Source organism: Aptenodytes forsteri, unplaced genomic scaffold (genome assembly GCF_000699145.1).
Source record: "Aptenodytes forsteri isolate BGI_AS27 unplaced genomic scaffold, ASM69914v1 Scaffold336, whole genome shotgun sequence".
Lineage (NCBI taxonomy): Eukaryota > Metazoa > Chordata > Aves > Sphenisciformes > Spheniscidae > Aptenodytes > Aptenodytes forsteri.
In genome coordinates this window covers 6,155,578-6,181,915 of record NW_008794911.1, presented here as the reverse complement: position 1 = coordinate 6,181,915, position 26,338 = coordinate 6,155,578, and the positions used below count along the sequence as shown (strand labels likewise).

Below are 26,338 nucleotides of genomic sequence, written 5' to 3'. Positions count from 1 at the left end.
ATTATTTTTGTTTATTTTTCCATTCTTGAGCTGCATTTGTGACAGTATATATTTCATAACATTGTAAACTTCTTTAAAATAATAATGAAAATCATGTAATTCTGTAAAACAGCTGGGTTTCAAACTGCTTTTTCTTTATATATTCGGCTTTCAGTCAACAGCAGGGCAAAATAAAGTGACATATTTTAAGACTGCAGTTATCAGGCCACCACATTGCTATTGATCTTTGTCCTATGTGGGATATTAATATTGCTTATGGCCCAAACACTATGTACAGGGCTAGTCTTTGGAAATAGTGCCAAATGTAGGTCATCGTTTGACATATTTACTCCCTACCAAGACTACTAATGAAAAGTTCAGTAGTAGTATCATCTTTTCTCTGCGGAAAAAAATTGCGTGGTGTTTTAAATTTTCATGAGTGCAAACCTGGTAGTGTTTTGAGAGAGACCCATTATATTCATTACCCAAGAGAAAAATAATTCCTTGCTTTCAGGATAAGGTTACAGGCATCTGTGAAAAGTGGATATGATGAAGGATGCATAGCATTATGCAGAAATACTGAGGGAGGAGTCTTGCTTTGAGACAAATTTTCCAAACTTTAACACAGATGCCAACTTCGACAACCACTTTGTCAAAATGATAACTGGAGTCATTTTCTGAGTCAGTTCTTGACTTAGCTGGCATTGCCTTCATAAAAGATGCATTCTGATCAGCATTCTGGTTTCGTATAAGCTGGTGTAAATGCAGTGTACCTCTACTGTGGGAGTGATGTAATAGAGTGAGAAATGGGATGGATCAGAGACCCTAGATCCTCATCACCTGCTGCTGAAGAAAGTAAAGACAGCCTTAAGCCTTGCTTGTATTTCTGTAGCCCTAGAGTCATTGCTTCACGTAGGACAGCCTCAGGTGTAAATGAAAGTGGTTTGGACAATGCTCTGATCTGTTTTTCTGTGTTCTGGTAGTGGATGGGGAATAGAGGTACCTCGATTATCAAGCAACATTCCCAAAATTAGTGGCCGTGAGGGAGATGACCTGTTCTGTGAGCAAATTCTGTCTCAGAAAGTTTACCTCCTTGGCTGGGATCCCCAGAGGCTGCATCCACTGGGTTTATGGCACAGCATAACATATCTGAAATGAGTTACAGGAAAAAAAGGGTCCTATCATGTTTTAAGTACATTACTAGAAAACAGATTGTATTATTTTGCTCTGTTATAAGGTGAAATATTTCTCAAATACAAATTCAGCCAAGCAGGTGCAAACTCATTTAAACTGACAAATTGACTGAGACAGATACAATGTGCAAATGCTCCTGTACGCATTGAATACAAGTTAGTCATAAAACAAGAGTGAGGGAATAGAAGTAGCAGGGTATAATAGTACTGTAAATAGTATTGACTTAGTAATGAAGGTTGACATGAAGATGTATAAAGTGAATATAACTTGTGAACCAAAAGGAAGGAGTGAGATCCAGATGGAAAAAGAGAAAATTAAGTAAGGTGTCCCTAGTCCCACTTTAATTTATGTTTGTTACCAAAAGCCTACAGCCAAAGTTGGTTTAACAGTTGTGAATATGTTTTCAATGATTTATATTCTCAGTTTAAATCAGAAGCTGAAATTGGTTCATGAAGAACCCCACTCCAGAGTGTGTTCCCTGCTGCCCTAGTGGTACAGATGATGGTAATGTTCACGGTCTGGTTATTGTTCTTGTGGGGTTATTCGGTCTGTCGAATGTTGTATTTTTACAGGGGGAAAAAAGGAAAACAAGGTGGAAATATTCATTCTGAAGATAACTTTTTCAAGCTACATTGTTTCTCTTGAGAGAGATGAAACGTTAAACTGTTTAACACCTGGGAGAATCTGTCCCTGTAGTCCAGCCTGTGGATTAACTGAGTGCTAAACTGCCATCACATTTTCATGGAGATTTAGCGGATGAACAGAAAATGCTTAACTGTTTTGACCCAGTCTAATTTTAGAACTGTAGAATATGTCAGCAAATGCTAGATATATTTTAAAATATACATATGCGTATGTTAAAAAAAAAAGGTTTTTTTAACATAAGGCCCTAATTACATAACAACTGGACTTTTTTAGTTAAAGACAATGTAGTTCAAGAAAAGAAAAAGTAGTTAATTTGACAGTTCTATGAAACTTTCAGAATTACTTATTTATGTAAAAAGGCTAGCATTTAACTTCTATAAATTAATTAGTTTTAAATATTCAATTAGATGAATTATTGTAGTCTAATCCCATGGTAATTCAGTCTCCCTTTCTACTAGTATGGCAGGTATCGAAAATGGGACATACCATTTCTGTGAATATCTGTAGCTCAATGTTCTGCTTTGTTTTTCTATTCAGAGTTTTTATATTAATTTTTTGATAGCCAAAAATGACAGAGGATTTTTTATCCTTCGTGTTAAGATAGTTCTGGAGTAGTTTCCATTTTTCTCTTTTTCTTGGGTAGTCAGGTGTTGCCCTCTAATAGGAAATTTTAGATCACTTCTAAGAAGTATGTCAAGGACGTTAACTTGCTGAAGATGTCTGTTTGTTGCAATGCAGCAGAGATTTTAAAGTCTTTAGTCGGCCTAAAGTCTTTCATCCACTGATACTATTAAGAGTAAGTCACAATACTCTGTTGAGTGTTTTTTAGATTCGCTAGAGGATATAGCAAATGTGAGAATGGATAGGCAAGCATATTGTCCCCCTATCAGTGTTTGGTAAAGATTGTTCCTTAATATTTCCATTCTTGTTCTGAGATACATTTCTATAAGGACAGTTTACTATGCTTTAAAAAAAGATCATTCTTAACAGCAATGAATTATTTATTCCATGCTGTACTATTTAATGATGAAGTATTATTTAGGAGATTTGACAATTTAATGCTTATTCATATCTGTATTTTCAGTATTGAAATGAGTAATAGCATAGCAAGCATCAACTCTGTTAGTTTGTGCTTTTTAAATTCAGGAAAGTTGTGGGGGTTTGTATGAATATTAAACCCCAGTAATTTATGTTATCTTTTATTTTTAAGGAAGATATATGATATCACTGAATTCAGTGCCTGTGTGACTACTTTTTTTCTTTGTGACGTGCCTAGTTCTGTAATAGTTAGCTATCTTTTATGTAGGGTAACTGAGTGCTAGTAACAACTGAGAGAATTGTAGAGGAGTTGAATAAGATATGAATTTGAGCTGCTAGGAAGTGGACATACCCGCGTTGCATCAACACTGCAAGGTTTTTAAATTGATGTGGAGGAATTGCCAAATTTTATTTTTTGGATGGTCATTCTCATAAATGCCCGTTTTCAGAAATGTAATCATGAATGCGTAATCATGTCTCGATGCCCTTCTAACATTTCATCTGTATAATGGCAAGGTGAACTTATTAATGGCTGTTTAAGGGGCGTGTGTGCCTAGCATTTACATACCTTTCTGTCATACCGGCGTCCAGAAATTTGTGTTAGGTGCCGAAACTCCTTTTGCAGCACATTGGAAGAGTTCAGGGTATGAGAAAGATGCCCAACACAATGAGTTAAGTCAGCCATTGTTTTTTGATTGTGTTTTTTACATATATAAAAAAATTGTGGCTATCATTTTCTAACATAGGATGGTAGCTAATAAGAACATCTAGCAAACTCATCTAAACCAATTCCCTCTTGTTATACATATTTTTCTACATATTTTTCCTGTTAATGGATGAATTTGATCCACTTATCAGTTGTGTCTGTGTATTTTTTAAATATTATTTCTGATTTGAACTTTTTTCTGTTGCACAGTGCAAATATAATCAAGTTGTTTATATAACTTATATCTTTTGAGTAACATCTCCAGCACGTTCCAACAGCAATAGGATTTTCCTTGTCAAAAGAAAACAGACGCTTTAAAAATTACTATTTATTTTACTATTGCGTTTCACATGGTACTCTAATTTGTTAATGTATTATTATTTTTTTTCTAGAACAGGTGACCTGCAAAGAAAAGCAATCAACTATTTGCAATATTCTAATTGTGGCTAAACACCAAGAAAGACATTGAACTCTTGGGATGTGTTATTTCAACCCATAAATATATTCAGCTGTATTTAATTTTTTAGTCTTCCATAGGCTTTCCAGTTTAAATAAGTGCCTGTTTAAATGGTACCAGTTTCAGTCTTTAGAGCCCTTCTACCTAACCTACCTTAAGATTCTTAAGATTTTTCCACTAATTCTGGCAGAAAGAACAGACGGGATAGAGTAAAGTCCTTTTCCAATAATCTCCTGATCATCTCTTTTTACAAATACATATTTAGATCCAGAATACCACATAAACGTGAAGCCCATTCTGTAATCCCCTTCCAAAATTTATTTCCACTGAAACCGCCTGTTTCACTTCTGGACACAGTGGACTCTCTTGACCCCACTGTTGTGAAAGAGCTTATTGTTTCTCTTTGTAAATTAAAAAGCCTTCCTAGAATGTGCACTTAGATGTAAATTGTTTGTCTGTGGTAGTTCATTCAAATACAGGCCTATTTAAGGAGTTTTAAAATCTGCTTTATTGGAACCCTGTGGCTTTTACAGCACTTTAGACCTAACTTAAGCAACAGGGAACCTTCTCTCCCTTTATTTCCAACTGTCCTTTCCAGGCCAGGTGGCATGATACTGTCTTTAGAATTATTTATATATCTCCCTCATTATTTTATCATGTATTTTAATGTGGCAGATTTCTGTCCTCTAGCACTATGCAAGTTGTCAGAGTAATCCTGGATGGAGCAGGCAGGGATTTTTAGTAATCAGAAAAATATAGCATGATTTTTGGTTTCAAGTATTTGTGTTTGCTGTCATGAAGTAGAGGATGCATGTTCATATCCTCTTTTTCGAGAATAAATGGAAGCAATTCCTTACATAGGAGATGAGATATATTTTTTTGCTTGTCATCTCAGCAAAATACGATCTTTTTAGCCAAGCCAAAGTGATGATGGATACCAACTAACAAAGCTAAAATTGTTGTCTGGTAGAAGTTTTAGTATATTTTAAGATGAAAAATTATGTCACGCCTTCGTCGGTCACTCGTGAGCACCTCTGAGACTCAGTTCATGTCTTTAAAAATATTTTACCAGACGTAATGTATAGGGACTTCAGACTAGATCGTAAGAGCAGTGTGGAGGATTTTGGGGTGGGCTAAAAGTTTAGCCTGGGGTAGGACAACGGTGGGTCCCAGGGATACTGTGTGGTATCTTCTGTCAGGAGAGCAAGCTCAAGGTGTTGTTTGGTGTAGAATAAACCAGAATAAAGGTTGTTCTCCTGTATTCTGGTTGTACCCCTGAGAAAAGGAAGCCCTCTATAGCTCTAGGCTGGGCTGAGCTGGATGGCAGCTTTTATTACCAATTTTACTGCTATTGGAGCCAAATTACAGTATGTTTGGCCATTATAACATGTTTGAATTTCATGACTTTTACTTTGAAATGGTATACTTAAATTCTCATTATTATACAAATTTATATTATATCTCTTTGTTTATTAGCAAAGCACAGTAAAACATTGCAATTTAAACTTCAGGTACTAGTAACCTGAAATCTGATTCCCTTGTTCTCATTCCTTTCTGAATTTGACAGGGGCCCAGTAATCGCCGTGAAAGCAGGATAAAACACTCCATGCAAATTCAAGCACACCTCTTAAAAATACTGCAACACAAGTGTGAGGCGTGACCACCTCAGTACAGAACTGTGGTTAGAAATCTCCACTAAATCTTAGCCAAATGAAGATCTGCTGTGCAATGCCATCGTAACTAAGCATAGTATATGGATTGCCAACTGTTTTATGATTACTGATTTGAATTATCCCAAATTAATTCAGAACACTAGTAGCTAGATAAAAGTCTTGTATTCTATCAAATGTGATGATATTAAATAACTGAGGTAAGTAAACATGATGCTTCATAATGTTTTACATGGATGTTTTGAGTGTTCTTTGTAATTGTTATGATTTAAGAAAGAATTTGCAGAAAACACCCTCTGTATGTGTGTTTGTACATATGCACGTGTTTGCAAGGGAAATCTTCATGCTGTTTATCTTTTGTTTTGCAGACAAAACCTGTTGCATTTGCAGTTCGGACAAATGTTGGGTACAGTGCAGCTCACGATGACGATGTTCCAGTCCCAGGCATGGCCATCTCATTTGAGGCTAAAGATTTTCTTCATGTTAAAGAAGTAAGTAAAACTAAAGGAGTAAATGGATCTCACTTTAAGGGTCTATTTGAGTAATAGTGCTACTATTTCTTAACGTTAAGATAATGCTTCACATTGTCAAAGCACTATACAAATGTTATATAAGTAAGGTAACTGTATATAAGAAATTGAATGTTCTTTGAAATACTATTCTCATAAAAGCAATGCACAGATTCCTTACAATCAAATTAATGAAGTTTGGAAAGCAAGTGCTCTTCTCCTCTAGTAACTATCACTTATTTGGAGCTTTAGAAATCTCCATCTGCATATTCGAAGATATAATATCTGTAGGTTTTACCAACTAGCCCTCTGAGGTTTCATTGTGATTTAGCAGGCAAGGGTTGATTCTCTTTTATTTGTGTCACTTAATCTCAAAAAAACCCCAAATCCTTAGGTCTCCTTTTTTTCACTGAAGTTACTTCCCTGGCACAGACAATATCTTGTTGTTAACAGTTACATACTGAAGAACTGACATGATAACTTTCAAGATGCACATAGCACCTGTCAAAAAAGTCGCCTTGCGTTTGCTGCATTGGTTTTCATTTCCTGTAGTTTCATTTTGAAAATTTTCAAGTTTTACAGTTTCAAAAACCTAAACTCTTCTTCTTTCTCTCTCATTTTCCTTGCAAGACAGTCCAAAGCAAATAATGTGGTAACTTTCCCATACAGGCCTTCCTTAGCAGCCCGCTGCTCCCTTCTGAATGACTCCCTCATTTTAGGAGATTTCCCAGCTTCTGGTCATATTCCATTGTGTTTTGTCACAAAATGGTCCATCTGGAAATGGAAGTTTATAGCAGAAGAACTAGAAAGTAAGCTTATGGATGAGAGCAACTTAGCCATGCATTTAAAATTATATCTTTGCCCCATTTTACAGTATTGAAAAATCCCTCAGTAGTCATGATTGATGATGCACAATGATTTTGCTGGTGCAGGTGCTTTGCGGAAGCAAGAAACATTCCTAATACACAGGTGGAAATACAGGTGGACAGAGACTAAGGAAACACAAGAAACGGACTTTTAGTGCCGTTATACTGATGACTAATGATCATAATTTTCCTTATATATGAAACACCAAAAAAAAAAAAGGGATAATTTGGAGTCAAACTCTATATAGTGAAGAAAATACGTTTTCTGTCTGATGATAGTGCAAAAGAATTGCTCTGCTCTGTTTTGTGACAAAAGTAGAGATGAGCAGGCACAGAGTCCTGGCAGCAGAGAACCATCAGCATTCTCTGGTGAGTCTGGAAGCCCTGGAAAATACGGCTCAGTTTGGTTAGACGTTAAATGATTTTGTATGGTCATCTATTCCATCTGCATTTTGAATGAGCTGGTAGTCTCAGACTTCAGATCAAGTCTTTCCCGTGTTTCCATATGAACCAGAAACACAGTGCTAGCAGATTTTCTGTTATAATTTATCCTTTTTTCCTCACAGTGCAACTTAGACTCAGATGTAAACATGCATGGAAGATAATGAGGAAGAAGTTTCCTGAACTTTTCTGGATCTCCAGAAATGCCTTAAAAGGAAACTTAGCTCAGCTGAGTTGTTATATTGTCTGTGGCTGCATGTAGCGCTGAGGAATGGAAATACAGATTAAAATGCCGTTGTTCTTGCAGCTTCAGGTGGAATACAACAGCCTCTCAGTGCTAATTGCCTTTAAAAATATCTGGTTTTCTCCCTAAGCAGTTAAGGAAAGTTGACTGTCTAGTGGTGCTAGGCCAGAGCTGGGTTGTGGAAGGGACCCTGCGCCCAGGCCAGGTGCCCCGCTGGGATGGAGAGGTGGGAAGGGACCCCCAAGGAGTCTGACTTGGACTTGCTGGTCCTGCGTTTGGCAGCGGCTGTTGCGTCTGGGTGGGTCAAACCTCTTCAGGACAGTCCCCCGAGGAGCGGCCCTTCCCTGCATAGCCACGTCCTCCCCCTCCCTCTTCTGTGGTCGTGCCCTGCTTGCTCTCCAGGCTTCTGTATCCCACCAGATACTGCTCCTTCAGTAATTTTGTTGCTCCCTATAGTTGATGCTGGGAGAACTGAAATGTCCAAAATGTAATTACTTATGCAGATGAAAAGTAAAAAAACCATATTTGACTATAAAATGCAGCGTTGCTTTTATATTTTATACCTCACTGGTTGCTAGAAATAGAGACATGTAAGTTAATCTCTGATTGAACTTCTGCCTGCATAGTAATGCCATATTGGATCGATGCTGTCCTCTTCTTGTCTGCGAGGAGCGTTCGCCAATTTGTGCTGCTGGGAGGGCTCAAACAAGAAACACCTCGGTTCAAAATGTACGTGGGCAATGGTGAAAAGTACTGCAGTGACTGAGTATGAGGGAAATTTATTTTCATGATCAGGTTACATTCGTTAAAACTCAGTACATACAAAGATGAAGGATTCCTTCCTGCATGAAGAAACATGCACTGCATCATAGTCACTCCTGAATCTTTTGGGGCTTTAATGCATGGCCATAATTCTGCTTTGCATTTAATTCATATTTGTGTTTCCCTTGGCACTCCATGCACAGGTGAATTATAGAGAATCGCTCACCCCAGCCAGCACCTTGAGAGCTGGACACCTCGCTACCAAGATTTCCATTATAGCTTTTTGAAATTAGGAAGTATTGTGTGTGGTGGTGTTTACTTATAAAAGTATCTTATCCTACTTTTCATATACTGACACAGCTTTTAGATTTGAGACTTTGCAGGAGTGAATTCCAGATGCTTTTATTTTTGTATGAAGAAAAAATTCCTATGGATTTAGCATTTCTATCAATTAGAATAAAATTAATGTTGTTGCGTAGTAGTCTGTTGTACTATAGGACAGTATAAAAAAGTAGTGGCTGTTCATATTTTAATTTAATGGTGTTTTTTAAGTATCTATCTCTTCCTTTTACCAAGTTAATGATACTACTTCTGCAGACTTCATGTATACCATAGAGCAGATCCATATAATGGCAACCTCCATTGGCTCAATTGCTCTAGTCTTCCTCTACCTGTATTATCCTACAACATATTTTAAATGCGTATGCATATCTTTAGTTAGTATTTTGCAATGAAAGGTTATGATTTTAATAACATGTTTCAGTCTAATACAGCCTTGAGAAACTGCTATTCCAGATTAGCTCCCTATTAAATATTGGTATTCTTACTCATAAAGGCATCCCATTGGATCAATGTTATAGATCCCCTTATATTTTATGAGCTTAAAAGTGCACTTATTTTAATCTTTATTTCTTGTTAGCTATATATCTTAAAGTTGGTTTCAAGCATCACAACATTTCTGTAGTAGCCAAAATGAAAGATAATACTGCAATTTAGGTTGTGTATCATTGATTCACCAACGTTGTATTCTCGGTGAAATTAATTCCTTTTTATGGGAGCCCACACATTTTACATGTTTTACTCCTAACTGTACACTTGTTAAAACTGCTTTTTAAATAATTAAACATTGAATGTAGATATTATAGTGCATGTTTAATGCACTTCTCTTTCCATTCAGATGTTCTCGTACGTTTTCATAAATAATCCAAATTATCCAAAATTCATATTTGATGGTAGTTATTCCCATGGAACTCCTAGAGTACTGCATGTGGGGCCATACATAAGTTACCTATTCTCATCCAAAAATGGTGAATAAATAATAAAGGAAAAAGCAAATACTTCTGCTCTACAGACCTCTGCAAGACAACCAAAGAAAACCCCCTCTGTGTGTATGAATAAATATTATTACATCAGAGTAGTCATTATCTCGTATTTCATATAGCTGAAATGCAGTTAGTTGGACCATCTTGTGCATTTGTAGAATTGTAAGGTTTTTTAGTTATCCAAAGATAGCCATTCCTTGTGAATCTATCCTCTATGTTTAAGATGCAGATCACATGAGCTGTATGCAGTAAAGCATATACAAGTAGTGGAATGTAGTCATATTTCAGAAGATTTTAGTGAGTTCAGAGAGGCGGGGGAGTTTTAGAAGTAGTATTTTTTATTTTAAATAGAGAACTGAATATAATGGAATAAGAAAAATAGATTATTACAGAGCTGTAAAGATTGTTGCAGTGGGTAGGAGCAGGTCAGAAGAAATCTCTGATGTCCACCAAGGAGAAACATCAAGGGAGGACTAAAGCAGCTCTCATGTATGAGGAGAAAAGACTGTGAAGCAGAAAAAAATAAAGATGGTGAAATGGGTGGAAATAACAGCCAGGGAGAATCATGCAGTCTATGAAGGAAGGTTTCTGCTTAAGTACTATAGCATTTTAATAATTTGCAAGGTATAATTATTTTAATGTATTTCTGAATATTACCACAATTCTTCATTGCCATAATAACATAGTACAGTGATTAACTGCAGGGAAGAATTACATAAAATGGCTTAGCTGCAAATCAAAAATAATAACAAAATGATCCCAAATACAGTAATTTCTTAGTACATGACTTTTTTTTTTTTATCTGTAGAAATTTAATAATGACTGGTGGATAGGACGGTTGGTAAAAGAAGGCTGTGAAATAGGATTCATACCAAGCCCAGTCAAACTAGAAAACATGAGGCTGCAGGATGAACAAAAGGCAAAACAAGGAAAATTCTATTCCAGGTAATAACAACAAATCATTAAAAATAGTAGCATGACTGTCACACAACTTGGAAGTTAATGCTGTGTATGCTATAGTTCTGTTTAATTATTGTAATTGGCAGCTACAAACATTTTGAATCAATGAAGGAAGTAATATTTATTTATATAATTAATGTCATTGCCATTTGAGAGAGAAAGATATTTAGACTGGTGGTCTGTGGTGGTCTACAATGGCTATTATTCCATTTTATTTTTATAAAATATTTGCAAATATACATTGCAGTTAGTACATTTACCATGTGCAAGCACAATTTTTGACTTAAAAATTGATCTCCCTAAATTCTTTAACATTTGTTACTTGTTTTCATGATCTTACAATTTCTAAACACTTTTAAAGCTGATTTTGAGAACTTACAGAAAATGTTAAGATGAATTTATTTGTAAGCTGAAGCCAGTGCCTGTTAGTTAGCTCTCAGGGAAAAAATGTTTTGGTCTTGTCAAATTCATTGCCTACAAATACAGCTTTTAAGAATACTGCATTTTACGATGGAAGTTTCATGTCAAGTCATTTGTTGTCTCTGACCGCAGCCATCATTACATAAAAATAAAGATTCAGTATCTAAATGTACTGAACAATACTAGGAGATGGTAATAATGTCATCTTTACTGTAGAATTCTTAATAAAGTTGTTTTCCAGTAAACATTAACACATGTGGAAGCAAATGCCACTTGCTTCCCTTTGGGTATATAGGAAACATTTCCAGTATGTCTGAGTGGGATGGAGCTGGAATTGAGAAAACATCTGGGAAACATTTGGGAAGCCGGAAAGGCTTTCCTACTTCAATAGCAGGGGCAACAGAGTTTGAAGAGCGTGTCTATGCTAAGAGGAGACCAGGATGCTGCAGTGCTCAGCCGCATTCGCCAGCTGTGAAATGCCTTTCCTATGAGTGTTCTGTCCTCAGCAGGAGGACGTCAGGTTCCTTATTCCTCTTGTGACACTTCTGATACAACCAAATCTGACCCAGTGATTCCGTCCCTTTCCAAATTGTGAAGGCTTCCAGTCTCCAGAACTTCTCACTGGAGATAACACTGTCCTATGCCACAAATGCATTTATTTAGTGCTTATTAATATTTGAAGATGGAGAAACTGGAAACTAGTACTATCACATGAATTATTTGAAGAGTGAAACAGCCTTTCTTAAATTCTTTTCTGTGCTTTTCTCGTTATGGTAACTGAAATAAAATGACTAAAAATACTGTTTCATTTTCACAACTTGGATAGGTTTTCACAAAGCAGGACTTGACAAAACTTTAGACTGCTTTATCTTTGTTTGACAGACTTTTTTTCCTAAGTGCTACCTGGTATTGAGACAGCAAAAGAATTTGTACTTTAATTGAATTGAAAAGACGTTAGGCAAAGACACTATCAGTTTCACTAGGGAGCTATCAATAACTCTTCTGTTAAAAGAAACAGATGTGCTCACTGGCTTAAGAATTAATCTTAGTAATAAGTAGTAATATTAATAATTATATATCAGTAGCCATATTAATAATTGGATCACATTAAGATCATGAGGTAGTGAGAGCATATGCAGCAGAATGAAGTTGCACATCAGAACAAGGAGCGTGATTGATGTTTGCAGTTCCTCAGTCCTCAAAATGTACACATGTTTTGTGTAAGATGTATATTTTATACCACTGCCAGAAATACTGTTTGTCTCTCTGCTAGCAGCTCATTTAGAAGACAGGTAATAAATCAACTAGAATAAATACTGAGAAAGCTATTAAACATCAGACTAATTTGTTGCTTTACTCTAGTAAATCAGGAGGAAACTCTTCATCCAGTTTGGGTGACATTGTTCCTAGTTCCAGAAAATCGACGCCTCCATCATCTGGTGAGTAGGTCATGAACCCTTTGGTTTATGGACTCATGAACCTAATCAGTTAAAATTTATATACATTTAGTCCTATTTTTCTTATTCCCTGTACTTCATAGGTATAAGGTTGAGTGGTTGCATTGCCCTCTAAGGCTGGTTTGGGTAGGTTTGAAGTAATGGAGTCAATGCCAGCAAATTCAGGCAATGATAGGGCTGTTAACAATCCAAAAAATTCCCTCTCTGCTTTTACCACCGTGTTTTATAGCAAGGACATAATAAAATTATCAGACTGCGTTCATAAAGTAGGATAGTTAGAGATTTGGACTGGTCTGAGCACTCCTGCTGAACAACAAACACCTTCTGGTACAGAAGAAGCAGCAATAAGAATAAAAATTCCCAAGAGCTTTCTGCAGTAGCATCAAGAATGGCATTATTTTATAACAGGAACTTTCAGTTTCGCAATTCTAATCGTGAGGATGTGCTTCACATAATTCTAGCATACTGGATATTTTTTGCCTTTTGTGACAGATTTTGCACAAATACTGTTTTGTACTTGGAGCATCAACAGACATTTAACTTCAGTTAGGTTGGATTCAAGAGGTATGAAGCAAATACATGGCGAGTTGGTGGAGGAAACTGGCATTAGCTCCTTGAAAAAAGCATAGCAGAAGATTACCAAAAAAAAAAAAAAATTCTACTAAATTCAGCTGCTGCGTTGCTGGATGTTTTATCTTCTCCTGAGGGAGAACATGTACATTTTGAATACCCGAAATCGGAAAATATTAATGAACGTTGCTAGTGCCTTGTCTGCTGAGGCAAAGACATGTATTTTCCAATCGCATTAGTTTATATAGAGCCTGGTCTACAGAGCAGGCATCTTAAAATGATCCTGAAGATTTTAAAGTATTTACATGGACATTAAGAGCGAGACAGGAATTCAATCAAGTTATGGTAGTAGCTTAATTTGATTAAATTATTTGAAAAATATATCTGTCTGTCTTGTGAAACCATGAATTTGTAACAACCAACTTTATTACAATTGCAGTTTGTTTATCAAAATTCCACTTAAGTTCCCTACCTCCCTTTTTTTTTTTAAATATATTTTTAGTTTAGTAACATGTTTCCATCACAAGTCTGTAGAACACACCTTAATCTTTTATTTTACGATGGCTTTAAACTGTCATATTTACTGTTAAGACCCACTTTTTAAACAACTGCGTTTTTGCAGTAGAAAGTGTCCATTGGCCTATGTTGTAATTTTATAGTTAGAGCATCGGAAATGCTATATTTTTTGTATCCTAAAAACACCTGAACAGCAGAACATATGAAATTTTCAGAATGTTGCACAGAATTTAGAGGTAAGAGAATGGGCAGCCTACTTTGGTTACCAACTGACTGATTCCTAGCGATGCTGTAATTTTCATTGCATTGATTCATTTCTTTGACAGTAGTTTTCAGAAACCTGTTTTTCTGAAGAAGGAAGAAAATCTGGTTAAATTTATTTAGTTACACTGAAGATTTGGAGAATATTTATGAATGGTACACATTAGCTTATTCTGTAATCTTAAGATTTTGGGTCTGCAGTATTTTTTTTTTGCTTCTCTTAAGACAGCCCTAGAAGGGTGAAAGAGGCATAGTTTGTGACTAACACAAGAACTCAAGTGACTTTGAAGTACAGTTCAATGATTGTTCCCAGGCCTCCTCTTTTTGAAAGTATAATAAATGACAAATACATAAATTATTTAATGAGTTGAAGGGATTGTAACTGAATAAGCTAACTTCATTTTTTTACTTTGAGACAGGTTTTTTTTTCCAATATAAACTAGTGCCACAAAACCAAAAAAAACCCAAACAAGATGAAGAACCAGTGAAAAACAACATAAAAGGAGACTCGTAGCCATATAAATAATCAATATTGTATTGATATAGTAATCAATCCATACAGTCCTCATGAGCCACCAAACAGGATGAGGATAATGGTGAAAATGACTTTGAAAAAAACCCAATGAACTAAAGATAATTAACAGTAAAAGAACTAGCACAGAAGATGTTACATAGTGTGAAGACTGAGAATGAAAAAAGGAGATATTGATATCTAGCTGATCAAATGCTGCATTTCTTTTTTACAGGAAAAACCTAACAACCCTGATCTTTCTTTACTGATTATTTTAGTTGAACATAGTACCAAAGGTTTTAATATGCCTTATTATGAGTGATTTATAGCATCTGTGCTGGCCTGTATTCAAGAAAAAGATAATATGTTCTTTTTATACTTATGAAGAGGATGAAGGAACAGTGTTGCTAGAAGAAAATGTTACGTGATTTCTGTGGCTGTTTTTAGAAGCAGGAGTATAGAAACAGGGTGCAGATCTACTCACAGGTTTTCCTGGCAAGGGCAGCCTCAAAGGTACAGTTCTGTAACTCAAGGATTGTCAGGCATCATGGCATTAGATCTGTGGATAATTCAAATGGGAAAATACACATTACTCAAACAGAAGAGATCACTGTCCCAAGCGTCTCTTAAATCAGTAGCTGCATGTAGGCTTGACAGAAATATTTATTTTTTGCATAATTTAATAGCACATGCCGCTGTATTAATTGATGTCCCGCTCATCAAGCAGCTGAAAGCAGGTCACTAAGGTGGTTTCACAATAGTTTCCAATGATTAAATATGAGTTTGGATGAAGTCAATGCAAACGGTACTGCTTACACATCTATTTAGAATTAGATTCAGTTCGACATAACGGCACGGCAAGATAAGCATATGTTACCAGTGTGTGTCCAGAGGTGGGTAAGATCCTTACACACAAGGATGGTGTTGCACAGCTTGTTTGTGGATCACTTTTGTGTATGTACTTGCTTTCTGAAGACAAATTTTATACATTACTTAAGATCAAGATTGAGCATTGTAAACAAGAAAGCTTTTTTTTTTTGGTTTGGTTTGGTTTGGTTTGGTTTGGTTTCGGATGTAGTTAGCAGGTATCTGTTGGACTCAGCATTCAGGATAACATGGCTTTGCATTTTGAAAATGTATTTATTGCCGAGTCCATGATGATTTTTGCTTAAACTGTTGTTACTTACTTGCTAAAGAGGGTAAATATTTTATATGTATGGTATAAGTGCTGTGTGCTGTATATTCTTTTGCGGTAAAGGTTGAACAGGAGTGGTTTTTTGTATTCACTTCCATTTTGCCCTGCCTACATCCTCACTCTTTACAACAGGATCCAGGTCTCTGAGACAAGCTGGGATCAATTTCCTCTCTTCTGCTACCCATTCTTTTTAGTTTTCACTATTAGTAGGTCTGTTTTTATTATTTCTAATAAATGTATCTTATGACTACTGTGCATTTTTAGTTAAAATGGTTAAAAATGCCAATTGTAGTCCACCCTGAGATAAATGTAGATATTATTGTACCAGTATCAGGCTGATTTTGTCTTCAGAAGTGATTTTTCTTCTGTTTCTTAATTTCCTATAGACATGGTAGTGACATGTCAAATTTCAATTGATGATACCCATTTTGAATTAGTGTTCATTGCTATAGAATAATTCAAATATTGTTGGCCAAGTTCTAGTGTTTACATTGGTGAAAGTCTTATCTATTCCAGTGAACTACTTTGGATTTACACTGCTGTAACAAGAAAGAACTTGGCCATTGCTCTGTTTTGTAAGAGTAATTCTGTGTATGTCTGATGTAGCTGTGTAAAAGGGGATCAGAGGAAAATGTTATAGTAGCTGTTACAGATTGCCTTCTGTCTTCTAATCCTAATGTACTGCACCTTTAAATTTTTCCCTTTGTTTTATTGTGTTTTGTACTCATGGTTGATTTTTTAATTTTTATTTATTTATTTATTACTCTGGACAGTTTTATTTTTCTTTACCTGTTATTTCCTTTTTAACCTATCTTTACTTTCCCTGTCATCTGATAATTCTGAATTGTTTGTCTGTATATAGCTATAGACATAGATGCCACTGGCTTAGATGCAGAAGAAAATGATATTCCAGCAAACCATCGCTCCCCCAAACCCAGTGCAAACAGTGTAACATCACCCCACTCCAAAGAGAAAAGAATGCCCTTCTTTAAGAAGGTAACACCGACTTCCAAGCTCCCATCTGTCCACCTGCTCACCTGCACTGCGTCACATTTCTAGTCCTGTTAACTGTCTGCGTCCTTTGACAAGCCAATAACATGCATGCTTTGTTGTTCTTTGTTTCTTTTCCATGCTGCTGTAGCTAAGCAGAAGCAGAAATCGGTAAGTTTATATTGACATTACCTGTGTTTATCCTGCCACTGGCATCATTAGCATTATTACCCCAGATTAACAATGCAGCTATTCTAGAATTAAGGAAGAAATGTATCAAGCTGTTAGTGGATTCAGTACAAGAAAAGAAACAGTCCCAGGTTCAGGGCGTCCATGAAACTCTGCTACAGTACTTATCCTTTTTGATGGAATAATAGGACACACTTAGAAGGCCTTCTAAAAGTTTGAGAAATTTATTTCTAACAAATCCATATAATGCACCTCTCTAGTGCATGCTTATTCTTTCTATTTCTATCTTTCTCAAGTTATTTTTTTCCTTATAACTCAATCTATTGAAAACATTACTAGAATCTCATCAGATACTCAGATTGTACTTAGAAAACAAATAGTCAAAACCATTGTATTTTTAATTTAGTCAGTATTTAAACTTCTAATTCACTAGGTGCAAAATCTGCAGGTAAACAAGACCAGTGGAAAACCGCAGACTTGTTTTGATGGTTTATTTTGAGTTTTTCCTGTTGTCATGTATAAATTATCAGCCAAATGTTCTTGCCATCCATCAGTCAGACTTTCTTAGTATCTCAGCTATTGGAAATGGTACTGGTGGTTCCCAGGAGAGCCAATGTCTCTCCATAGATAACCCAGATAACTACGAAATTGGCTTCCTGTTACAGCAAACTGCAATACATTTCTAGGATCTTTGCTGGAATAAGTTATCAAGGCATTAGGTAGCAGCCAAACTATGCGGTGAAATACCACATTTCTTTTGTTTTTAAATCTTAGTCTTCGTAGCTCTTGTTCATTTGGTTTTAGCCGCTCACTTAAATCTACAAATAACAACAGACTGTTATAATGCTTATAAACAGTGCCAAGTGACACTGTTGCCATTGCTGTGGATGCTCTCATGTTTAGTAAATAAAACTTTTTCTCTCTCTCTCTTTTCTCTTGAACTCCTTTAAATAATATTGGATCCTTCTCATTTCCAAACTCACCAGTATTTGCTTCAGTAGGGTCTGTTAAGTACCACGTCATTCACAGTCCACTATGGAAATCAACAGCAGTTTCTTGCTTCTGAGTAATTTCTTATTCAGTCATATTTATAACGAAGTATAAATGCTAAGGAAGAATAATACATGTTGAATAATACATGTTGGCATGTATTGGATGCTATCTGCGTAAACATCTTTCGAAGATGCAACTTCTAGATGAACCACCTTGGACCTGGATGGTGGGTAGTCCCATCTCCCTCTTCATTCTGTGGTGCCTCTTTCCTTCTGTATCAGAATCACTACTGGTTATAGTGGTTTTTGTAATACTGACATTTACAGTAAATACTGGATGGGCATCCCAAACTTATCATACATAGTCAAACCACTGAGCAAAAGCCATATGGTCAAAACTAAACTTTATTCCAAGTTCATATTTGAACTTGAATCTGCAAGTGAAAGCTGTATAGCTCAGTGCCAGTCCCTTAGAAAATATTAGATTCCCTAATGCTAAATTAAAGAACTTTAATGCTTCCATTAGATAACTTTTACTCAATTTTCTGCTGACAGCTTCATTACTTCAAGCTGTAAAGATTAGAGAAAAAAAAATGCCTGTTTCGACAGAACAGATTTTAAAAATACCCCGTATTCCATCAAATAAGGTAATTTCTGTGCTTTCCCTAACTTTCAAATAGCTGGTTAACTTTTAGCATGAATACCTTCGGTTGAGTCAGCCACATTAAGACAAAGATCTGTTGCATCAGGACACTCATGCTGTAAGCACTTACACATCTGTAACGAATTTTTCTTAGGGTCTGTCTCTAATATCCTTATCAGATTATTAGTAGTATTAGCAAGAACAGTGAAGGGCTGCATTTTGATACTGGCACAGCATAATTGCAGGGTTTTGCTTTGAAATGTGTTGAGTCAGATTCTGCACTGTGTAAAATAAGTTCATTTCACATGCTTATGATGCCTTGGGCACTAGTATTCATTCTTATGTTACTAATTATCTGGTGAAGCTACAGGTAACAAAAAATAAGATAAATTACGTTGAAAAACATTCGCAAAAATGTTTTCCGTGTTTTAGACTGCTTTAGACTGCTGCTTGTGTAGCATTTTGTGCTGTCACTGTATTAATGTCTGTCTGTGTGTTTTTGTGTTTCGGAATGTATATACTTATTTTAATGTTATTGTGAAACACCTTGGGATACATTGAGTACTGAAACAACAAACAATGACTGTATTCTGTGATCTTGCCTGATGTATTTGTACTACGTTGGTATTTGAAAAATAGATCTGGCATACCTTTTTCCATATCACCCACACGTTCCTGGGTTTGGATTTCAATCATTTTTTTCCCCAAGACAAAGATAAACCAAACCCTCCCTTACAAACAAAAAACTCGTTCTGATAAGATACATTCTTGGTGATACGTATTGAATAGCCATTTATTAAAGAAAAAAACCCAGTTTAATTTGTTTATATCATTTCGATAACGTTAAAATTTTTTGCAATCTTTGGAAGCAGGCAATCTTTTTATCTTTGTATTTTAAAATACTTTTTACAAATTGTGCACGATACATCAGTAAGTAGTTTGGTGAGTGTTGTGCTAACATCAGTAAGTAGTTTGGTGAATGTTGTGCTAACAGAATCCAATCTTGGGTGGTGACGGGAACTTCCCAAAGTGGAAGGATTGCTATCCCAAGCTCTGTTTATGAAAATTTTCTATAAATACAAACTTGATCAGTCATTATTTTTATTTCATTTGCAAGTGAATTGCGGATGCAAATGTGGAAGTCAGACTATGAGTGCTCCCATGGGAATTTGCAGTGGTGTCACAATGTTTTGTCAAGCAGTGGGCAGATCTGAACATAAAAAGAGATGTGTTTTGCTTTTCCCCTCCCTTTTTGTTTTATTTTTCTCCTTCATAATTTGCCTACGTAAAATTTTGGTGGGAAGCAGATGTCACAGCTCTAGAGTCAATCATTTCAAATCATTAACTATTGGAAATAACCTTTGCAATTAACCAGTTAGGAATTATGGAGTGGGACGTGTGAATGTCTCCAGAATAACAGTTTTGTAGCTATCCAGAGCAAATATGAAAACAGCAAGGAAACCAAAAGTCAGAGAGAAGCTTTTTCAAAAGAAATCCCTGAACCTGTTATGTCCTTATCTTGTACTACCAGTTTTCGGGAAAAGTTATTGAATCCATGATTCCTGTGTTGGTGACATCACTGGAAATTCAGAGTTCCTAATATTGTAAGTAATGTGTAATACTTTCTCTAGGTGCTGCGATGCTGAAAGCTTTTTCTGTTTTGCAGACAGAGCACATCCCTCCCTATGATGTAGTGCCTTCTATGCGACCAGTAGTTTTAGTGGGGCCTTCTCTGAAGGGATACGAGGTAAGCGATCGTTGTGAATCGTTTTCTTTTGCCAAAAATATTGTGCTTCATTCATATTTGAATGTTCAAAGGTAGTTCAGCTGAATAACATAATTTATATCATAGACAAAAATACAGATAGCTTTTATTTCTACCAGATACCTGCTTACATGTATTTTATTTCCTATCAGAATTCAGATTAAGAATAAATTACTTACATTCCAATCATATTGTTCAGATATAAGATTTACTGTCAACTTTATTACATATTATTATTAGCATCAGGTGTTATGAGTTTCCTATGTGATTATTAATTTGTTGTTTGTTTGCTTCTAGGTAACAGATATGATGCAAAAAGCATTATTTGATTTTTTAAAGCATAGATTCGAAGGGCGGTAAGTACTTTGCAATGCAAATCTACTTGACTTCAGGTCCTGTTTAGGTACTACCAGCTTTTAAGAAATAACGATATTCTTGGCAAAATATGTGTAGAAAATTAGGAATGGCAGCTAATTCCTTGTTCAGTGGCCTATAGCGCTTCCTTAGCAGAGCACACTGAGGCCGTATTGCAGTGGGAAGTATTCAAGAGCTTATATATGTTGAGAGTGGAAAAAAGGATGTTCATGACTGACATTCATACTCTGCATTGCTAGATGTTTATCTACAGATTTAATAAATGTGTACTATTAAAAAAATCTTTTGTTTAAGTATTTTTAGGCGATATCTCATCAATGCTTCCTGGGTTCTACACAAGCTGATGGGTGCCACCGTTCCATCTCAGCTCTAGTTGCTTACAGTGGCATCTAACTTGGAAAGAGTGTTATGAGATTCAGACTGTCTAATGTATATGATTGTCAAACTCTTGATCCCTCAAGCTGGGAGCTAGGTTTGACAGTAGTGCTGGACTCTATAATGGGAAGTCTCAAAAGGACTGCTGGGGAGGGGTGTCAGTCCCCCCCCTTGCTGAAATATGGTCACCCTTGGTAGCAGACAGGCTGCACTTTGCTGGATTTTGATCCGAGTGCTGTACAGCCTGTCCCCCCCCAGCATACTCGGCAAGGTCCAATCTGATTTGTATTTGAGCCTCCAGGCATTACTGTAGTACAAATGTCAAATGACAATCTGTCTCTAGAAGCAGTAGCATGTTCTGTAATTTAAACATCACGGACCCATGGACCAGAGACATCAGGTGGATTCTCCACATGTGATTGTATTGCTACTGGACCAGGCCGCGGATTAATATGTGCTAGTGGGTTGACATTTGGGGGGGGAAATTGAGAAAACGGGAAGGTCTTGTTATAATTTCTGTAACTTCAATGAATGTTCCATTTAGTTTGGAAGTGGGCAGAGCAGTAACACTATTCTATCTGTCCTGGTGCTGTCAAACTTTTAAGAGGGAGCTTGAGGTTTTCTGTCAATAACTTCAGCTCTTTAAAATACTAGACGTTGTGGTTTAAGCTGTTGGATTTTCTCACTCAGAATGATGATGTTGAGACCTAACGACTTAGTAGTCCCTCTTTATATTAGTCAGGGTTGTCAAATCTTAGATATGTACCTTCAGAATTGGAAGTTAACAAAATAGTGAGTGTTGCAAGCAGAAAAATGTTGTTGCATCTTTATGTCTTAAAGTATCTTAGAGCATAGCTAATTTTCAGTTGTAGATCCAATTGTGGCAGGGTGAATCCACAAATACTCTCAATAAAATTGATATCTATAGTAGCAGATTTGAAGCATCCCAAACTTCAGTAGCAATCTGAATTGGTACTCAAGGTCCTCAACAAATTTGTACAGGAGGTTCTTAGATTCATGCTGCTGCTTTCACTGCCATTCTGCTGTCAAGCTGTCCCCACTCTCATAGCAATTGTCTCACTATATGAATACACGTACCCTTTGTTTTGAGAGCAGACTTGTTCTTCCTGGTGTAACATATCTCAAAAGACATTAAAATGACCTTAAAAAGATGTTAAAAGATCTTAAAAGCAAAAATAGCATTTTTAGAATGATAAACCTAGCTCTGTTCAATATACCATAATTGCATTTGAAAAAGGGAACTCATAGCAATTGTCTCACTATATGAATACACGTACCCTTTGTTTTGAGAGCAGACTTGTTCTTCCTGGTGTAACATATCTCAAAAGACATTAAAATGACCTTAAAAAGATGTTAAAAGATCTTAAAAGCAAAAATAGCATTTTTAGAATGATAAACCTAGCTCTGTTCAATATACCATAATTGCATTTGAAAAAGGGAAAAATTATTTTCTATTGCAAGGAAGACTGCCAGGAAAGAAAAAAAACAGCCAAAAAACAAAAAGCCGTAAAAGTTTGTAGTGTTCATCAATTAGCAAATAACGATAACTAATGAGTACCCCGAATTGGGAGTTGGATTTCATTTTAAGACTCATGGCATTATCTGTGAGGAGCTGTGCCAGAAATCGCAATCTCTGGTTATGTTTTTAGCTTAAGTTAAATAATGCCTGAATTTCCAAAAATATTTTACTAATCAGTATTATGCAAATAATTCTGTTTTTCTGTATTAACTTCTGGCTTTGTTACATTTTATAGGGTTTTAGATAAATATATACACATGTTGAGCTCATTGGGAAATGACCTGTTTGGTTATATTTCAGATGAACAGCATCTGACTGTGCTTACTAGAGAGGAGCCCTCCCTCTTCTTAGCAAATCCATTTCCTCCTTTTACATTGCAATTAAAATCATACATAGAAGAACAAGGGAGTATCATCAGTCTGATTTAACTCTCAGCACTGGAAAAATGTGACCCCTAAACCTCATTAGACCAGAGAGTTTGAAAGGGGATTTATCCAAAGGGTGCATTTTGACTCTGTAAAGCAAAACAGAGTTAACTGTTTTCCTAGGAAGAAGAATATGCAGAAGGTTATGTAGCAGGTCAGTGCAAACAACTGGAAGTAACCACTTCTTTCTTGGCTCATCTTTTCTCATAAACACAAAGCTGAGCCGGCCAGATACTCAGCCCAGAGTTTTCATTTGCTTCTCTGTGTTGCAGTCCACATTTTTGGGTGGCCAGCATATTGCTGGATCTTTCTGCAAAATTATAGGTAACTCTTGCACTCTGTTAAAAAACGTGTGCTAGTAAACTGAACAATAAAAATAAGAGTTATATGGCTGTACTAGTTTCCCTGCTAAGCCTTACCTTTACCTGTTAAGTCTGCATATCCCTATGTGTCTTACACATATGGTTAAAGTGAGCCAGGTTGTCGTTTAGTACCTTTCAACAAATTAATCAAAATTAGGGAAAGGAGAAACCAGCCTATTCATACTGGGGATGTTGGTGCAAAGTCCAACCACATCAGGCCTGGAGCCCCCAGGGAAGTCCCATCTTCTGCAGCAGGTCTCTGACCTCCTCCTGCCTTGCCTCTCCCCAGACGTGTAGCTTTGCAGTCAGTGGTCATACTGCATTTCAGTACTGTGCAGAAAGGGGGGTGTCTTGTCAATAGTTCTTGTAGCGGTATTAGTTGAAGTTTCTTCTCTGTTCACATTGTGCAAAGCATACTGTGCTGCTGAGGAGAATTTGTTTTCCTGTAGTCTTGGCCATCTTCTAGCGTTAATCGAGTCTCTTTTTCTCCCCACATCCCTGCAAAATAAATAACATTCTGTTCTACTTTACTGTATTTTATTTTTGCAGTATATCAATTACACGAGTCACAGCAGACATCTCACTTGCCAAACGCTCAGTATTAAACAACCCCAGTAAGCATGCGATAATAGAGCGATCTAACACAAGATCAAGCTTGGGTAAGTACCTGTAATGATGCTATCTACAAATTGGCTGTAAAGTACGCTACTTTCAGTTCATATCTGTAAGCTAAAAATAGCCTTCTCTCTGCTGTGAGAAAATCACGATTCCCATAATTCAGAAATCCTGGCACTAGAATTATTTTAAAATCACTACTCCATAAACTCCATATAGTGCTGATTTTGGTTAATCCTGCTTATGTTCAGTTTTCATGTTCTGCTGTTTGCCTCAGTGGGGAGAAGTAGCCATCCATAAGGTAAATAAAATCTGGAGATATTCTTCTGGTTAAACAGAAGTGATGGTTTCAGAATACCTGAAATTATACAGATATTATTGATGTTATGCATTATCTTTGATAAGATTACTAGTAGTGATAGCTACTGATAATAGACCTGAAAAAAATTATTGAAGTACACTTTTTCTGAATGTAATAGCAGTTTAAACTAATGCTGAGGTTGGTACAAAAAATGAAGGATGGAAAAGGGGAGACATTTTAAAAAAACTATACAGCTAGGTTCATAGTATACATATCTGTCATCTCACATGAGTCTTTTTGTACTGAAGCTTGTCCAGTTGTATAAGTAATTAAACATTTATTAGCCAGAAGGAAAAACAAGCTTAGCTGGGAAGATGTAACTAAATGTCACCATCTGCAGTACAGATAGCTACACTGGAGCTTGTCATCCCAAGGTGTCCTTAGAGTAAACAGGAAACGGTGGTCACTTTGGAGTCTCAGCTCATGTGGACTGACCTCAGGCTTTCCTCTAGCACGAGGTGTATTATATGCGAGATTCTGCTGCCGCAGCTGGCTCATTCCCTGTGTTAGGGACACCTGGAGGTAGCCAAGATAAATACTACCAGAAATCTACATACTCGTGCTAGGGCATTCAGCTGACATACGGGACACCCAAGTTCAAGTCCCTGCTCAAATAAAAAAAGCAGGAACTTGAACTCTAATGTCCTAGATCGCAGGTGAATGCTCCAGCCAGGCCTCTGTCTTTACGAGGCTGCAGATTTCTCTTAGTAACCTTTGAGAGAGCTTGGTTTCCCCTGAACACAGCATTGTATCTTGAAATCTTGTAAAATTTGTGGAACAGGAAGAGAGTCTCATTCATCCTACGAAATGGGTTCTTTATCAGTTTTATAAGAAAATTTCTGAGTACACCTGTACTTTGAGTATTTAACATTTGCCTAATATAGCTGTCCTTCTTAGAATGAGCTTCTCTGCCGTAAAAAGTTTGACTTCCCTTTCTTGAAAATTTGCTTCTTAAAACCCTTGCTTTCAACTATGTGGAGGCTGTGAATCTTTACTTGCAAGTAGTCTGATAGCTTCAAAGTATGTCTTAATTTAAGTGTTTTCAAATATCAAAATGCAGTGTACTGTAACAACATAATGAATATCTTTACACGCAAGAATATTCTTTTATGTGAATTTTAGTCTTGTCGCCAAAGTCTATTTAAAAAGCTAATGAAAAGTTATTAAAACAAGTGTCACTTGTTTTGAATAGAACTGAAAATTGATAATAAAGATGGAGGTCACCCACTCGTGGAACAAACAGAACCATGGTGATTAATTTCCCAACCTGAACATCAAAGCATGTGCAATTTTGTGCAATACTGCACAAATATATGCAGCAGTAAAAAGCGTATCATCTATGCCTCATGCTAACATATTTTCATATATGTAAAACAGCTATCACAAAAATTTATACAGGAAAAAAAAATTATAAAAAATAAATGCAGCCCAAGCGTGTACACCTTTATCTCATGGTAACCTTACCCTTAAGAACATCAACATCTTTTCTTTGGGTCAAGGTATTTTTTGGATAGAGGTATTTAAAATGGAAGTTCTGACAGAACCTCAGTTGGAGACACCCAAAAGATGATAGTGATTATGTATATATGTAAATACGCAGATAGATAGATATGTCTCTCTAGTTTTTGTAACAGGCCTATTATTATTACCTACGATTTCCTGCTACAGATCAGGTTTTCAGTTGCTTATAATTGTTCTAAATATTAACTGATTTATAAAATCATTTTGAATTATCTTGGGAAATATTAGTTAGAGCAACTAGGTCATATTAACAATGAAGTTAGAGCAAAAAATAGTTTTACCTATGTTAAAATATTCTCAAAACCTTTTCTTTCAGAAGCTGTAATACTCCCATACTTCTAGTAATCTAGCAGGGTTTTGAAATTTGGTACTGAATTGAACAGTATTTCAGTTCATAGAATCATAGAATCATTAAGGTTGGAAAAGACCTCTAAGATCATCGAGTCCAACCGTCGACCCAAC

The 26,338-nt window shown here is 36.2% G+C and overlaps 1 protein-coding gene across 1 annotated transcript in view; it reads left to right on the top strand.

Moving 5' to 3' along the window:
* The window catches only part of CACNB2 (calcium voltage-gated channel auxiliary subunit beta 2), a 90,124-nt gene that overhangs the window by 41,670 nt on the left and 22,116 nt on the right, over nucleotides 1–26,338 (top strand). Inside the window, exons 3-9 of the mRNA XM_009275233.2 lie at nucleotides 6,058–6,180; nucleotides 10,642–10,778; nucleotides 12,576–12,652; nucleotides 16,586–16,719; nucleotides 20,204–20,284; nucleotides 20,600–20,658; nucleotides 23,929–24,038. Of these exons, the coding sequence (XP_009273508.1) occupies nucleotides 6,058–6,180; nucleotides 10,642–10,778; nucleotides 12,576–12,652; nucleotides 16,586–16,719; nucleotides 20,204–20,284; nucleotides 20,600–20,658; nucleotides 23,929–24,038 (721 nt within the window). The remainder of the gene's footprint in view (nucleotides 1–6,057; nucleotides 6,181–10,641; nucleotides 10,779–12,575; nucleotides 12,653–16,585; nucleotides 16,720–20,203; nucleotides 20,285–20,599; nucleotides 20,659–23,928; nucleotides 24,039–26,338) is intronic.